General features: G+C 36.8%; 1 protein-coding gene across 6 annotated transcripts in view; it reads right to left on the bottom strand.

Annotated features, from left to right (window-relative positions):
• Positions 1-18059, bottom strand: part of CCSER1 (coiled-coil serine rich protein 1) — a 1371014-nt gene that overhangs the window by 1111672 nt on the left and 241283 nt on the right. For all 6 annotated transcript variants that reach the window (XM_077882877.1, XM_077882876.1, XM_077882880.1 and 3 more), the window contains one exon: positions 276-369. In XM_077882877.1, coding sequence (XP_077739003.1) covers positions 276-369 — 94 coding nt within the window. The remainder of the gene's footprint in view (positions 1-275; positions 370-18059) is intronic.

Raw genomic sequence — 18059 nt, 5'->3', positions numbered from 1 at the left:
TATTAACTTTTCCATTAAGTATTAAATTCCAAATTCCTTTCTTGAAGTTTCTTTATAGTTTTTTTTCCTATTTTACAATTGTCTAGCAAATGGATTTATATTTCCATAATAGATTTTAAGATCACCAGAATCATATTTCAAAGGTACCTAGCATGTTATACACAAACTGGAGATGGAAAAGACTAAATGTATCCTATACAATATGAAGTTTACCAATGAAAGCTTAGTGACCAGGATCAGAGTTTTATGACCTGGCGCATTTATTTAACACATACCCGAAGGATGAAGATTCTGTTCCTCTAAAAATTCTAGATCAAGCATTAGATCGTCTTCATCCAGTTCACAAGATCCCAAATTATTCAAAACATCCTGAAGAAAAAGTAAAATCAATAGTTAGAGGTGAGTAACCACTGAGAAATTGAGGAAATATCCACATACAGAGACCATGAAGCAAAAAAAGAACTCAAAATTATAAATGAAAAGTTTTAGCTGAATCACTTGACTCTCCCATGGGCTTTAACATTATCTACCCAATAAAAAATTCCAAGAATTATTATAAAAATCTTAACTCTCACTAAAACGGCTAAAAAGGATACAAAGTTTTTTTTTTTTTTCAAATGTACAGAAGTCTGTGAACTAAAACTTCATATTTTTTTTTTATATTTACCTTTCAGACCTGGACAACATTCTTCTGATACATTTATAGAATTCCCAAATAAATTTTGTATACAGTGCCAACTGTGAGATATTCATTTAGACCATACTTGAAAGTGAAAATCCAGTTACCATTTCCCAATCGATTGCTTAATATTAGGAAGGATGAACAGAAGAAATAAATATCAATTAGATTAAAAATTAATTATTGACTTTCATAATGCTATACACATCAGAGGTAGATTACATTCTTCTCTTCCCTTCCCTTCTCTTCCTTTCTTTCACAGAGCAAATAGGAAAATAAACCAGAAGGATATATTGAGAAGTCTTAAGGAGAAACAATAATATGCAGAGGTAGGAATTACTGAGGGAGGAATAAGGTCCTAATTTGTGTATTTGTGTTTATAGATAATGGTGACTATATGTTTTTAAAAAGTATGAACTTAACAGAGACTAGATTGAAATAACAGAAGTACACATTTTGTACAGATGTACATATTGCTACATGCACATGATGCTACATGTAGTAAATGACACTATACTGTAGACCATTTTTCCCATTAATGTGAATGTTATCATAATTTATGTTTAAAGAATTAAATATTCATTAAGGGAAGCCCAATGATATTGTCAAATAGAAAATGAACAGCTTAGTTCTAGAGATTGAAAGTAAGGACACTATGACTTTTAAATAAATTATTCTTACTGTGAAAAAGAATTACCCCTTGAGGCAAGATGGCAGAAGAGTAGGGCTCCTCATTTCATCTGGTCTCCCAAATTTAGCTAGTAACTTTCAAACCATCCTGAATACCTACGAATTCAACTTGAGATGTAAAGAAAGAACAGCTGTGATTGTTTCTTACAAGGTAGGAGTGTGGAGAAGAGAAATAGAGGGGACATATCAGAAGATAAACTGCAGAGGGAGCCTTAGTAAGGCATCTGCAGCAGGGCAGTTACAGCACTAAGGGCAATACAATTGGATCCTTTGGAAACCTGCTCCTCAGAGTCTTCCCTGCCTGGAAAGTGGTCAGTGGTGAAATAGAGCAAAATTGCAGGAGGAGAGTGTAATATCAATATTCCCAGAGACACTGAAAAAGCATGGGTGCCAAGAGAAAACTCAACTTATTCCATATACCATAAAATGTCCTCAGATCAGGAGACCAATGCCATCCTAGGTCCCGGTAAATGACAGGAATGCAGCAACCCTCCCAAAGCATCTGGCAGAGGCAGAGTGGGTGCACACTCCAGCGGGTGAATGCAGGAGATCCAGCATCGGAGAGAAATGGGCTGTCCTCCATTCCCTCCTGGAGAGGGGGAGCCAGTGAGCACACAAGACAGTGAAAGCTCTTCCTCCACCCAGTGCCCTTCAAATTGAATGAATCTGTGTCCCCCTGCCTGCCACCAGGAGGATTGGAACCAGTGCGCACTGAGAGACTGCAGTTTAGTATACACTGGGAGGTCTTGGCTCCTGCACTGGAATCTAGCCATTGCCATTTTTTTTTTCTTTCTCCTTTCACCCTGGAGAGGTGTGGCCTCCAGGGAACAAAGGCCTCACAGGGTAAAGAGCTTACACTGAGCCCAGCCAACCAGCAAGGGGTGAGGCATCTCTACTCAGGCACAAACACTTCAGAATCAGCACAGCAGGCCCCTCCCCCAGAAGATCAGCTGTTAGAACATAAGAACAGCAAGTTTACTGACCAAGCAGCACTGAAAAGCTCCAGGATAAAGGGAAAATAGTATAGAGAACATGAGGCTTTTTCCTTATGATTCACTTATCTTTCAGGTTAAAAATTTCCAATATCCTCTCTTTCTTCCTGACTAATCTACAATACTTTATCATATCTTCATTTTTCAGTTTTTTTTTTCCTTTCGGACTTTCATATTTTTATAATTATATGTCATAGATATATTTGGCATTTTGGACTTCCTTTCAATGTATTCATTTTAATTTTTATAGATATAAAAGTTTGGTGTGTATGTTTTGTTTTATAATTTTGGAATTTAGTACCTTCTAACATATAGACCAAACTACACTCAGAGCCAAGTAGCACAAAGTGTTGATCCACTCCATGAGATTATATTATCTTTTCTTACCATTCCACCCCCTCTTCTGTCTTCTTGATTTTGTTGTTGTTGTTGCTTCCCTATATGTTTTGCTTTTTTATATAAATTTGGAATTTAGTACCTTCCAACACACAGACCAAAATACCCTCAGAAGCAAGAGGATCACTGTCTTGGTTCACTCTATAAGACTATATTCTCGCCACACCACACCACTCCCTTCCCACCTTTTTAAAATTTTTACTATTTTTTTCAGTTTAAAAAAACTCAAAAAGTCAAATTAACTTTCACATTCATGGTCTTTTTCTCCTTTTACTTTTATTTTCTGGTCACTGATCTACTCAGAATTGTCTAGGGTGTATTTTACTTGGGTCATGGCGGATATTTTTTACTATTCACTCATACTGCCTTTCTGAACCGGACAAAATGACTAGAAGGAAGAATTTTTTTAGGAAACAAGGGTGCCTTTTTAATTGCAATCAAGGGATCCCTGAGTGGCGCAGCGGTTTGACGCCTGCCTTTGGCCCAGGGCGCGATCCTGGAGACCCGGGATCGAGTCCCACGTCGGGCTCCCGGTGCATGGAGCCTGTTTCTCCCTCTGCCTGTGTCTCTGCCTCTCTCTCTCACTGTGTGCCTATCATAAATAAATTTAAAAAAAAATTTTTTTTAAAATAATTGCAATTAAAAAAAAATAATAATAATTATTGCAATCAAATATGCCGTCTGAAGTCAGCGTGCTCCCCGAGTCTGGCCCAGGGGCCGTGCATGGCCCAGGGCAGACGGTGGCCTCACCGCACGTGGGGGCCAGGGCACGGCCGCTGGGCTTAGCCCTGCTGTGTCCCTGAGCCACTGTCTCCTCTGCAGGTGGCCCAGCCTCTGGTGCCCAGGACAGGGGAGGATGGGCAGAGGGCGAGGTGTGAGCGCTCACACCTTCGCAAACGCATGCAGACTTTCCCAATGTTCGCGTTTGTTCTCCTTGGCTAAAATAGTCAGATAGCACTGTGAAGCCACTGCCGGGCAGGCGGGGGCAGCCCAGCAGCGCCGCCTAATTCTGTATTTGGAACAGGAAGAGCCGCAGGTTGATGTGATATGCTGTGTACAAAAGACTCATTTTAGACCTAAGGACACCTTCAGACTGAAAATGAGGGGATGGAGAACCATTTACCATGCAAATAGTCCTCAAAAGAAATCTGGCATAGAAATCCTCATGTCAGATAATTAGATTTTAAACCAGAGACTGTTACAAGAGATGAGGAGGGACACTAACATACTTAAAGTGTTTATCCAAAAAGAAGATCTAACAATTATGAATATTTATGCCCCTATTGTGGGAGCAGCCAAGTATATCCACCAATTAATAACCAAAGCAAAGAGACACATAGATAATAATACACTGATAGTAGGAGACTTCAACACTCCACTATTGGCAAAGGACAGATCTTCTGCCTTCCTACCCTGTTAGAAGCGCAAACTCTTCTCTCTGGAGCATTCCAGCTGTTCTCTCTTTAAATCTCAGGTCGAATTCATAGGTTTTCAGAATGATTTGAAAGTTACCTAGGTAAGTTGGTGGGGACAGGTGACTTGGGGACCCTACTCCTCTACCATCTTGCCCCGCACCCCAAGGACAGATCTTTAAGGAAGAAAATCACCAAAGGAACAAGGGCTTTGAATGATACACTGAACCAAATGGATTTCAGAGATATATACAGAACATTCCATCCCAATGCAACAGAATACACATTCTTCTCAAGTGTACATGGAACTTTCTCTAGAATAGATCACATACTGGGTCACAAATCAGGTCTCTACTGATACCAAAAGACTGGGATTGTTCCCTGCATATTTTCAGACCACAATGTTTGAAACTAAAACTCAATCACAAGAAATTTGAAGGAACTCAAACACTTGGAGGTTAAAGAGCATCCTACGAAAAGATGAATAGTTCAACCAGGAAATTAGAGAAGTATTAAAAAGATTCATTCAAACTAATGAAATCAAAGCACAATTCCTCAAAATCTTTTAGATACTGTAAAGCAGTACTAAGAGGGAAATACATCACAATACAAGTCTCCCTCAAAAAATTGGAAAAACCTCAGATGCACAAGCTAAACTTACACATAAAGGAACTGGAGATAGAACAGCGAATAAAGCCTAAACCAAGCAGGATAAGAGAAATAATAAAGATTAGAGAAGAACTCAGTGAAGACCAGAAAAACCGTATAACAGATCAATGAAACCAGCATTGGTTTCTTTTAAAGAATTAATAAGATGCACAAGCCCCTAGCCAGATTAGTAAAAAGAAAAAAGGACTACAATAATAAAATCATGAATGAAAGGGGAGAGATCACAACCATATACCAAGGAAATACAAACGATTTTAAAAATGTATTATGAGCAACTATACGCCAACAAATTAGGCAATCTGGAAAAAATAGATGCATTCCTCAAAACCTACAAATTACCAAAACTAAAACAGGAAGAAATGGAAAACCTGAACAGACCAATAACCAGTGAAGTAACTGAAGCAGTCACCAAAATCATCCCAAGAAACAAAAGTCTAGCACCAGATGGCTTCTACCAAACATTTATTTTTTTAAAAAGATTTTATTGATTGATTGATGAGACACACAGAGAGAGGCAGAGATGTAGGCAGAGGGAGAAGAAGGCTCCAGCAGGGAGCCTGATGTGGGACTCGATCTGTGGTCTCCAGGATCACACCCTGGGCTGAAGGCTTGAGGGCTGAAGGCAGATGCTCAACTGCTGAGCCACCCAGGCATCCCTCTACCAAACATTTAAAGAAAAAATAATACCTCTTCTACTAAGCTGTTTCAAAGAATAAAAATGGAAGGAATATTTCCAAACTCATTCTATGAAGCCAGCATCATCTTGATCTCCAAACCAAAGACCTCACCAAAAAGGAAAATTACATACCAATATCCCTGATGAACATGGATGCAAAAATTCTCACCAAGATACTAGCCAATAGGATTCAACAGTGCATTAAGTGGATTATTCACTACAACCAAGTGGGATTGTTCCCTGGGATGAAAAGATGGTTCAACATTCATAAAACAATCAATGTCATAGATTACATAAACAAAAGAAAAGACAGGAACCATATGATCAAATCAATTGATACAGAGAGAGTATCTGAGAATATGTAGCATCCATTCCTGATTAAAACTCTTCATTTGAAAAAAAAAAAAAAAAACTCTTCAATGTGAAAAAAATAAATAAAAAAACTCTTCAGTGTGTAGGGATAGAGGAAACATATCTCAATATCATAAAAGCCACCTATGAAAAGCCCACAGCAAATATCATTCTCAATGGGGAAAAACTGAGACCTTTTCCCCTAAGGTCAGGAACGTGACAAGAATGCCCACTCTCACCCTGTTAGTCAACAAAGTAGCAGAAGCCCTAGCCTCAGCAATTGGACAACAAAAAAAGAAATAAAAGGTGTTCAAATTGGCAAAGAAGAAGTCAAACTCTCCATCTTTGCAGATGACATGATACTGTAGTATATAGAAAACCCAAAAGACTCTATCCCAAGATTGCTAGAACTCATAACTCATACAGCAATGCAGCAATGGGGCATGGTACAAAATCAATGCCCAGAAACCAGTGGCATTTCTATACACTAACAATGAGACTGAAGAGAGATTCAGGAATCAATCCCATTTATAACTGCACCCAAAAGCATAAGATACCTAGGAATAAACCTAACCAAGAGGTAAAGGATTTATACTCTAAAAACTACAGAACAATTATGACAGAAATTGAGGAAGACACAAAGAGATGGAAAAATATTCCATGCTCATGGATTGGAAGAATTAATATTGTGAAAATGTCTTTGCCGCTTGGGGCAATTTACACTTTCAGTGCAATCCTGATCAAAATACCATGGACTTCCTTCAAAGAGCTGGAACAAATATCCTTATGATTTGTATGGAACCAGCAAAGATCCCGAATAGCCAGAGGAATGCTGAAAAAGAAAACCAAAGCTGAGGGCATCACAATGCTGAATTCAAGCTGTATTACAAAGTTGTGATCATCAAGACAGTATGGTACTGGCACTAAAACAGACACACAGGTCAATGGAAAAGAACAGATAATCCAGAAATGGATCCTCAACAATATGGTCAACTCACCTTCTACAAAGCAGGAAAGAATATCCACTGGAAAAATGACAGTCTCTTCAATAACTGGGGCTGGGAAAACTAGCCACATGCAGAAAAATGAAACTGGACCATTCTCTTACACCACACACAAAAAAAAACTCAAAATGGTTGAAAGATGTGAATGTGAGACAAGAATCCATCAAAATTTTAGAGGAGAACACTGCCAACAACTCTTTTGAACTAGGCCACAGCAACTTCTTACAAGACACATCTATGAAGGAAAGGGAAACAAAAGCAAAAATGAACTATCGGAACTTTGTGAAGATAAGAAGTTTCTGCCCAGCAGAGGAAATAATCAACAATACTAAAAGACAACATACAGAATGGGAGAAGATATTTACAACTGACATATCAGATAAAGGGCTAGTATCCAAGACCTATAAAGAATTTATCAAACTCAACACCCAAGAAACAATCAAGTCAAGGAATGGACAGAAGACATGAACAGAAATTCCACCAAAGAAAACTTACCCAGAGCTAACAAGCACATGAAAAAATGCTCCACATCACTTGCCATCAGAGAAATACAAATCAAAACCACAATGAGATACCACCTCACACCAGTGAGAATGGAGAAAATTAACAAGACAGGAAACAAGAAATGTTGGCAAGCATATGGAGAAAGAGGACTCTCTTGCACTGTTGGTGGGAATGCAAGCTGGGGCAGGCACTCTTGAAAACAGTTCCAAAATTCCTCAAGGAGTTAAAAATAGAGCTGCGCTATGACCCAGCAATTGCACTTCTGCATATTTACCCCAAAGAATCAGATGAAGTGAGACAACAGGGTGCCTGCCCCCCCAATGTTTATAGCAGCAATGTCCACAATAGGCAAACTCTGGAAGGAGCCACAATGTCCTTCAACAGATGAATGGATAAAGAAGATTTGATACACATATATCATGGAATATTACTTATCCATCAAAAAGGATGAATACCTACCATTTACTTAGATGTGGATAGAACTGAATGGTATTTTGCCAAGTGAAATAAGTCAATTGGCAAAGGACAATTATCATATAGTTTTACTCATATGTAGAATATAAGAAATAGTGAAAGGGATTATAAGGAAAGGAGGAAAATTGAGTGGGAAAAAATTATAGAGGAAGACAAACCATGATAGACTCCTAACCCTGGGAAATAAAGGTTTGCAGAAGGAGAGAATGGTGGGGGGATAGGGTAACTGGGTGACGGGCATTAAGGAGGGCATATGATGAGATGAGGATTGAGTGGTATACTATATGTTGGCAAGTTGAATTTAGATAAAACATAAAAAATAGAATTAAACATTATTAAACTTTAGAATCATGTGATATTTGTGAATAGAGCACAATATTTCAAAGGTAAAAAATATCACCAAATCTAAGAGATTTTCTCTACCAATGAAAGTTACAAGTAATCATTATCTCATTGTATTATATTGTAGTATCTGTATTCATCACAAGGTAACTAGTAATTTAAACTATAAAAAAAATCAATGTTTACTGGCAGTTTTATGATATACTGTGGCAGGAATTGCCTACTGAGAACAAGTTGTGTTCTTATAAAGCATCAAAAATGTTAAAAAATATAGGCAACAAAAGAGAAGCTGCCCTCCTCAAAAGTGCAAAATAGAGTATCAAGCAAGAAAAAAAAAAAGCATAATTGAAGTTGAATCTGGAAAAGACAGAATTTAGAAAAGGGAGATTTGGTAAAGACACTATTATTAGTGTCTATTAAGCGCTATTCAAATGAGAGAACCTTAATCTGAAAGTCAAGAATATGTTGGTAAAAAAAAAAGAATGTTTTACAGTGAAAATGTTAACACTGTATCCAACTTAAAATTACTCTACCAATTTTAGTCTTATAGTTAACATTTCATTGACTAATATTATATTCTTTTTTCCATCCAAGATTCATATGTTGAAGTCCCAAACCCCAGTCCCTTAGAATATGACACATCTGGAAAGAAGTCCTTTAAGAAATAAATCATGTTTATGTAAAGTTGCATGAGTAGGAATGTCTGGGTGGCTGTCGGTTAAGTGGCTGCCTTCGTCTCAGCTCATGATCCCAGGGTCCTGGGATTGAGCTCCACATCAGGCTCCCTGCTCAGTGGGGAGAATGCTTCTCCCTCTCCCTCTGCCTCTGCCTGCTGCTCCCCCTGCTTGTGCTCTCCATCTCTATGTCAGATAAATGAATAAATAAAATCTTTAAAAAGAAGTTGCATGAATATTGCAGTAAGACTAGAGTTATAAGAAGAGGGTTCTAGGACACTGGCAACACAGACAATGATATGAGGACACAGCAAGCAGGCAGCCATTTGTAAGGCAAAGAGAGAGGACTCAGGAAAAATCAAATCTGTCTAAACTCTGATTTTGGACACCCAGCTTCCAGAACTATAAGAAACTAAATTTCTATTGCTTAAGCCACCAACTCTGTGTTATTTTGTTATGGCAGTGTCACCAAACTAATACAGTCAACAACATTTAGAAAGCAATGAAGATTGGAACAAAGGAAGAAAGGAAATAAATTAGTGCCTAAAAGATGACTGTAACTTTTTTTTTTTTTTTTGCTATGCCCACTAAGGACATATTTCTCATTGTAGGATTCTATGGTTTGCGCACAGCATTTCCTTCTTCTACGTGAAACCACTCTGCGCAATCTACCTAGCTATGGTACCAGAAGAAGGTACCAGGTTCTTATATAAGCCAAACCCCCTGTCTTTGGTAGATGAGCCAAGATGGGCATTTTAACAAAATTTGCTGATCACAACCCAAATGAGAAACATTTCTTCTTGGTGACAGATATTACTAGACGTAAAATGACATCATCACAGAGGCCTTGGATTTCATTATATAGTTAAGACTAAGTCTATTTGAAAAATAAAAAATGTCATAGTAGCAGGTCTTCTGGTTCCTAATTCTAACAATTCCAGAGGTCCAAAGGCATACATGATCTTTCAAGGATGAATTTTGAATTTTTCCACTAATACATCCAACAAAAGCTGGAAAAATACTTTTTTAAAAAAGTTTTATTTTTCTAACAAGGAAATATTGAAAAACATTGCCACTAATACTCCTACACTTAATTTAAGGAAGTAACACAAGGAAAATTAAATTAAATTTGAAAAACTTACTGATATTTCCTTATCATTTGCAAGTGACCCTTGGCATTTGAATTGGGGGGAGGGGTCCATTTAACACCAATCTAGATGCATTGCTCTTATATCTACTAATTCTAATTCTTTCCATATCTTGCTCACAAAGCATTTTCCCTTAGTGTAGTGTAATCTCTGAATCTAGTAAAACCTCATAATAAAGGGAGAGAAGATGTAGCAACATAATATGTTACAGAAGAAAATCAATGTGAACTCATAAACCTAAAAATAATATATTTTCCACATCTCTCCTTAAAAGAGACCAACAGCAGTAACAGTACTTTTGGCCTCAGCCAGCGCTGATGGGCAATTCAGATACCTGCTGCCCAATATTTACCAACAACAACAACAACAAAAAAAAAAAAAAAACAGGGCTCCTCAGTAATTAAGGAAAGGGTTTAAAAAAAAAAAAAAAAAAGTTTCTGTGTCATTCTTTTGTTGCCAGAAAACAAGTTTCATCCAAAAAAAAAAAAAAATCAGAGGCAGTTTTGGAAGACTCAGGAAGCCTAAATGGCTTTTCCTGGCTAATCTCTGACATATGAACAAGAAAAAGAAAAAGTATGGCTAGATTAAACAGCCTGAGTCTGTTGAAGGCTAAGAGTTCATAATACTCAAATAGAAATGGTGACATGAAGGATATAAACAGGCGTTCATAACTAGGTGTTATATGTAAGTGATGAATCACTAAATTCTACTATTGAAACTAATATCTCTATATTTTTACTAACTGGAATTTAAATAAAAATTTGAAACAAAGAAATAAAAAAGGTACTCATATTTAAAAAAACATATATAGGGTGAAATTTCTTTAATTTCTACTGTTTTCAATAAATAGTTTATATGAGTATTTTGTTTTTCTAATTATATGTATGTTTATAGTAAGATGATATGTATTTCCATCTGTGTAAGGAGATAGCTGTAAATATCAAAGTAGCAGCACTGAAAGTAATTCTGTACCATGAACAGAAAATATTGATCAGCACTGATGGTTGCACATAATAACCAAGTGGAAAAGGAGTTCAGCAGTTAATTAACATTAATGATCATATCCCATATCTAACAGGGAACAACTGTGTGTTTCAAACATTTGATAAATTAGTGGAATATCTAGAAGTGGTAACTAAGCAGAAATAGTCTCTCATCCCCTAGAAGATAAAAAAGTTAGATAGCTCTACATAATAAAGATATAATAATGAAAGTTCAAGAGTTTTTAATAACATTCATACACCAGACCTATATATCATAATAACAGGGAAACTGTTTTGTAACACAAGAAATTTGGACTTAGAAAAAAATAATTATTTTGTGAGGAAACACCAGTACTGCACAAAATTAAAAGCTAGGCTTGAACTTAAATAAATAAGTAAAGGCATAACGGCATATAATAAGTAGATTTTAATTGCAAAAACAAAGTCTAACCTGATGGCCAGTATCCCCAGGCTGAATTATCTATGAATGTATAGCAAATTCCAATAACTAGACAAAGAAATTTCTAATTAAAACCTGGGTTGTGCAAGTTTAAGAGATGAGTTTTTCTTTTAATGCGAGCATGGTTACTAAATCTTGGGAAAGTCTCAGATATCTTTGAAATAGTCTCAGATATCTTTGAGATCCTAGGGAAATATGAAAATTTCCATGTCAGCAAAGTATAAGAATAAAAAAGATGAAAAGAAATGTAAATTCCTAGTAGCAATAAACATATGATAGGTTTTGGGATTATTGTAATATGTATATTTTTCTTTAAAAGCATCTAAAGCATTTAAGATAAGTTGTCATGTTAGATTTGGTATTTTAATAGTACTTTAGGAAGAATTTGATTATATAAAATTGGAACCAATGTTTAAGAGTCACGGGAAATTTAATCCATATTCTAATTTATTGGTACGTAACATTTATGTGGATATTGAAAAGAGCTGATTGTTTAATTATAATGAACTATTTACCAAATTCATAGTATTAATAAATTGGATATTAAATCAAACACAATTACTACTAAGTATTCTCTAAATAGACATTTAAACTAACAGTAACACTGATTACTCATGTAATCTCCCAAATGACTTGGATTCATTAAAAGTAAAGTAAAAAGTTATTAACGTAGTAATTTAAAAATTAATCTTCTAAACCCTAGGGATTTAACAATGAACCTAACAGACCATGTTTTCTTTCTTCATAGACCTTATAGATAACTGTATTCTAGTAAAGAAGTAGCATGTTTTTAAGTTTTTTAATAAATCATTCTCCTGTAACTGGTTACTGGAAGCAATTCTACAAAGCCTTCTTGCTACTAGCTGAAATAATAAAATTGAATTTCTGAAGCTACTAAGTTGAAAAACCAAGGTCTGATCACTCCATTAATATGTAACCATTCCATAAAACCCATTCTAAAATAACCCTTTAGCATTGTTTCTTTATTGCAATAAAGCTAATAATTATGATCCTGCTAAAAATAAAGGAAGCTGAGACATGTCACGATATAAAGAAGCACCGCTGAAAAAAGAAAGAATTCCATCAAAGGAGATCATTAAATTATAAAACATTTTTTAAATGTAACATCATAAAGATGTGATTAATTGCATATTTATACTGCTATATTTTAGTCAAAGGATTATCCAAATAGTCTTACTTTTCTAAAGGGCAACATATGGCATCGTGGTATGGACTTACATAGTTGTTTATGAGCTATGTCATTGACATACTAGAAATCCTCTGATCATTACTTGATCTAAAAGTGAAGAGATAACTATTCAAATTAATAGAGGGTAGTCAATCTAGTCTGCATTCTTCTTTTAGTCATTCTACATTATAATCAGGGGCTTCTAGGATACACGTATCTTTCTCCAATATTCTAACCATAGGAGTTCCCACAGAATAACCCCAAATAATTTTTTGAAAATATTATTTTATTATCAAAAATATATGATGTAGCTATTATAGAAGACCCTCAGTCAAACTTTCCTGTGTGAACACAAAAGTGTATTCTGAGATTTGCTTTACAATTATATTTGCCTTTATTGGTAAAACTGATTAGGTCAACTACTTTGACAAATGTCTTTTAAAAAGTCATATTATCCCAAAAAGATAAATCACAAATTATAAAAATGAGAAGTGTGAAAGTGGCAAGGTACACATATCATCAAAAACAGGTATCAGAATAGGCTGGGTACATATAATTGAATAAGAGTTGAGCATCTAGAGACACCTGGGTTGCTCAGTGGTTGAGCATCAGCCTTCAGCTCAGGTTGTGATCCAGGAGTCCTGGGATCACATCCCACATCAGGCTCCCTGGAGGGAGCCTGCTTCTCCTTCTGCCTATATCTCTGCCTCTCTGCATCTCTCATGAATAAATAAATAAAATCTTAAAAAAAAAAGTAGAGCATCTGTATATGCACACCTATATATTCTATGTGAAAAGAAAATGCACCAATACATAAGTATATTTTTAATATGATTTTACTGTTATTTTTTAGAAAGAGAAATTAGCACAATGATATTTTATAACTACTGCTCTGAGAATAGTTATTTGATTTTGATTTTCTGATTTGTAAAGAAGCATAATCATTATAATAGAATTACCTTCACCTTTCAACATGGCAGGTATGAAATATTTCCAAACACCGCTTACTCTTTGCTAGGTACTGATTTACTGTATTGATTTAGCTAACTCACAATATACTTTTAATAAATATTTTCAAAAATATGTCTCAATTCTATTACCCTTTATTGATAAGACTTCCCACAAGTCCAAAAACATACATTTTGCAAATATGAATGGTGATCTTATGTTATTCACTAAAATATTACATTATAATTATAAATATGTACAAAAGAGAATATTGTGTTTTAATTATCATGTGTCTCTTGATGGTGGGAATGCAAACCGGTGCAGCCAGTTTGGAAAACAGTATGGAGGTTCCTTTAAAAGTTGCAAGTAGAGCTACCCTACAACCTGGCAACTGCACTCCTAATTATTTACCCCAAAGATACAAATGTAGTGATCCAAAGGAGCACCTGCACCCAAATGTTCATAGAAGTAAAGTGCATAATAGCCAAACTGTGGAAAGAGCTGAGATGTCCATCAACAGATGAATGAGTAAAGATGAGGTGCTACATGTATACAATGGAATACTACTCAGCTGTCAAAAAAAATGAAATCTTGCCATTTGCAATATTGTGGATGGAACTAGAGGGTATTATGCTAAGTGAAACAAGCCAGTCAGAGAAAGACAATTATCATATGATCTCACTCATATGTTGAATTTAAGAAACAAAACAGGATCATAGTGGAAAGGAGGGAAAAATAAAACAAGATGAAATCAGAGAAGGAGACAAATTAAGAGACTCTTAATCATAGGAAACAAACTAAGGGTTGTTGGAAGAGAGAGGGCAGAGGGATGAGGTAACTGGGTGATAGATGTTAAGGAAGGCATGTGATATAATGAGCAATGAATATTATATAAGACTGATGAATCACTAAACTCTAACTCTGAAGCTAATAATACACTATATGTTAATTAATTGAATTTAAATTTAAAAAATTATGTGTCTCTTTATATTTAAATATGAAATACTCAGCAAAATAAGATTCCTACAGCCATGCCCAGAGATGCTAATTTATCCCTTGATACTAATAAAAGGTAAAAAATTCTGCAAGTATTAAAACAAGGAAACAAATATTACACTGTAATATTTCATATTTCATTATTTTTTAGGAAAGTTAACATTTATATGAATTCAACTAACCACAAATTTTATGGATCTGAAACCAATATCTGAATTCACATAATATTTAAAGTTAAACTCGGAACATTTTAATTTTAATCTGCGCAAGAAAATATAGTTAATTTTATTATTAAGTAATGAAAATAGGAAACTAGGAAGTGTGAATATATTGCATAATTAACAAATTTCATAAATAAAAATTAAAATGTAACAATTGCTGTTAGTTTAAAAATGCATATTTTCATAAACAATAAGCTGATGGTTGTCCGAGTAACAGGGGTAGGAGGATGGGCAAAATGGGTGAAGCGGAGTGGGAGATAGATTTCCAGTTACAGAGTGGATAAGTCACAGGAATAAAAGGCATAGCATAGGGAATATAGGCAATGGTACTGTAATAGCTTTGTATGCTGATGGTTAGTGGTGACGCTTGTGGTGAGAGCAGCATAAAGCATAGAGAATTTGAATCACTATGTTGTACACCTGAAACTAATATAATATTGTGTGTCAGCTACACTCAATTGAAAAATTAAAAATTAAAAAATTTACAAAGCATATTTTTTCTTAGCATCATTTAATATAAAAAATGATATCTATTTTCATGACAAAGTAGAACCAAATGTCACAGATGCCATCTCCTTGATTCTAAACCTGAATCAGATACCTTAGACTGTATCTAAACCTAACCTACAATTATAAAATGAGTAACTGGCTGGTGATGAACATGGCAATGTGAAAAAGAAGGATAGAACAATTAGAGTATTTGAAATCCTAATATTTAAAAATACTGCTTACAGAGAGAGATCATTATTTCTAGTCTTCATTCTTATTTATGTACAAGGGTACACAATTGAGCATTCCAAAGTCATGACATATATTCTATCATCTATTAATTGGCATCCCTTTCAACTTTTTGCCAAGAATCATACCAATCCTTCAATTTTCACTACACACTTCTCCAGCATTATCCTCATGAAAGTATTAATTTGTATATATTCCCTCATTATCCAACATACAAAAAGATATCAATAGTATGGGTTTACAAAATAAATAGTAATTACTGTCATTCAAAATCACATAATATGATCTCCATCTACCTCTCCAAAATTGATTACTGCAAACTAATTAACCAAACATCTGTCAGACTAAAATGCCATCTGCATTTCTTTCATTGCATGGAGTATAACCCTTGGCCCCAAATACCTAAAAAACATATACAAGATAGCATATTTATACTTTATTAAATCATAAGCATTTTTTACAACACTACTTCTAATAGTGCTAAAAATTTATTCACAAGAGACACAGAGAGAGATAGACACAGAGACACAGGCAGAGGGAGAAGCAGGCTCCACGCAGGGAGCCTGACGTGGGACTCGATCCCGGGTCTTCAGGATCACGCCCTGGGCCAAAGGTGGTACTAAACCGCTGAGCACCCAGGGCTGCCCTAAAAAATGATTCCTGATAGGAATATTTAATAATAGGAAAGCTTAAAAACTTTTCTCTAAAAAACTCCCTTTATGTGCAATATGTACTGGTTCTAATGAAACATGAGACCACCAACTGTACCCACACTATGCAGAGCGCATGTGCCTAGGGAATAAAATGGACTACTCATTGTACATCTTCCTAGAGGAAAATATGTGTGACTGCCTCATTCTTTGTTTTACCTCTGAGCAGAAAGTGCTTGTACTCTCAGAATCTTTAGTGTTGTACCACTAGAGGGCATGGAAAATAAGGACTCATTTACTTAATAACATCTTACTTAATATATTCTAATAGTGTTTTAATTAACTGAAAATGAGGTGTCTTCCTGCCAAACTATTTTGATGTAGAACAATAGTGTCCTTTTAAGAACACCACTTTTTAAAGGTATTTTAAAGGAAATAGATTATCCAGGAAAAGCATCCATGTATAATACAGAGGAATGTTTAAGGACTCTTAATTACTAGGCCTACATTAGGTTAGTGTTTTAGAGTCTCTAAGGTGTGCTTTTATTTTTAAGTTGTCATTTTAGTTTCACAAGAAATACTTATTTTTCACCATTATTAGTATATATTGTTCTGAAAACTGTATGAGATTCTCATCACTCTACTACGCCAATATACACTGAATTAGAATTTGCCACAGAAAACCTAATGTCCTAATGTCCTAATGTCCTAATGTCCTAATGTGGGTGGGGCAGGACAGCAGAGGAGTAGGGTCCTGCTCCTACTCACCTGGTCCCACCAACTCACCTAGATAACTTTCAAATCGTCCTAAAAACCTACAAATTTGGCCTGAGATTTAAAGAGAGAACAGCTGGAATGCTACAGTGAGAAGAGTTCGTGCTTCTAACAAGGTAGGAAGGTGGAAAAATAAATCAATAAAAAGGAATCCAATGGGGGAGGGGTCCCTGCGAGGAGCCGGGCGAAGGCCGGGGGTGAGAGCCTCCAGGACAGGAGAGCCCAGTCCCGGAGAAGCAGGAGCTGCACCAATCTTCCCGGACGGAAAGGGGCCTGCAGGGAACTCGGGCAGGATCCCAGGAGGGGCAGTGGAGCCCCCGGTCCCCAGGTTCACTAACAGAGGAAGTGCGCCCCACACCCCGCGGCTGATCTCGGTGAAGGGCTGAAGCGCGCAGGGGGGCCTCGGGAGCAGCTCAGGCTGCGACTCAGGCAGCAGCTCCGCGCGGAGGGGGCTGCGCGGCCCAGGGAGGACGATTCCAGCAGCGCAGGCCCCGGAGCCCAGGTCACCGGAGGACACAGCCAGGATCCTGCGCTCCCCCGGGACAGGCGGAGGTGGGGAGGGGCCAGGACAGCGAGGACATTCATGCTGCTGCGTGCCCCAAGCTGTGCAGGTCAGCGGCCCCCGCCCCCGGAGCATCCAGGCCAGTGCAGACTGGGAGCTGCGGTAGTTACTGCGGGAGCTGACTCCAGGCTAGAGAGCTGGCCGCTGCCAGTCTTCTTGTTCTTCCGTGTCACCCTGCGCCTGGGATGGAGCAGGGCCGCCAGGGAAAAGGGGCCTCACAGGAAAAACAGCTCCCACTGAGCTGTGCACCTGGCAGAGGGCGGGGCAGCTCGCCCAGGTGCACACACCTGAGAATCAGCACAGCAGACCCTTCCCTCAGAAGACCAGCTGGAAGGACAGGGTAAGAGCAAGTTCTTGACCCAGCAGCGCTGGAAAGGTCCAGGGGAAGTCTAGGGACTTACAGTATATAGAATCAGAGGATACCACTCCTTGTTTTTGTTCTTTGTTTTCCCCTTTTTTCTCCTTTTTTTTTCTTCCTTTTTACAGTACAACTTGTTTTTCCACTCTGCACTGAGTAAAATGACTAG

The sequence above is a fragment of the Canis aureus genome, chromosome 33 (assembly GCF_053574225.1).
Source record: "Canis aureus isolate CA01 chromosome 33, VMU_Caureus_v.1.0, whole genome shotgun sequence".
NCBI lineage: Eukaryota > Metazoa > Chordata > Mammalia > Carnivora > Canidae > Canis > Canis aureus.
The sequence above is the reverse complement of the archived record's forward strand: the minus strand, read 5'-3'. Positions and strand labels throughout refer to the sequence as shown.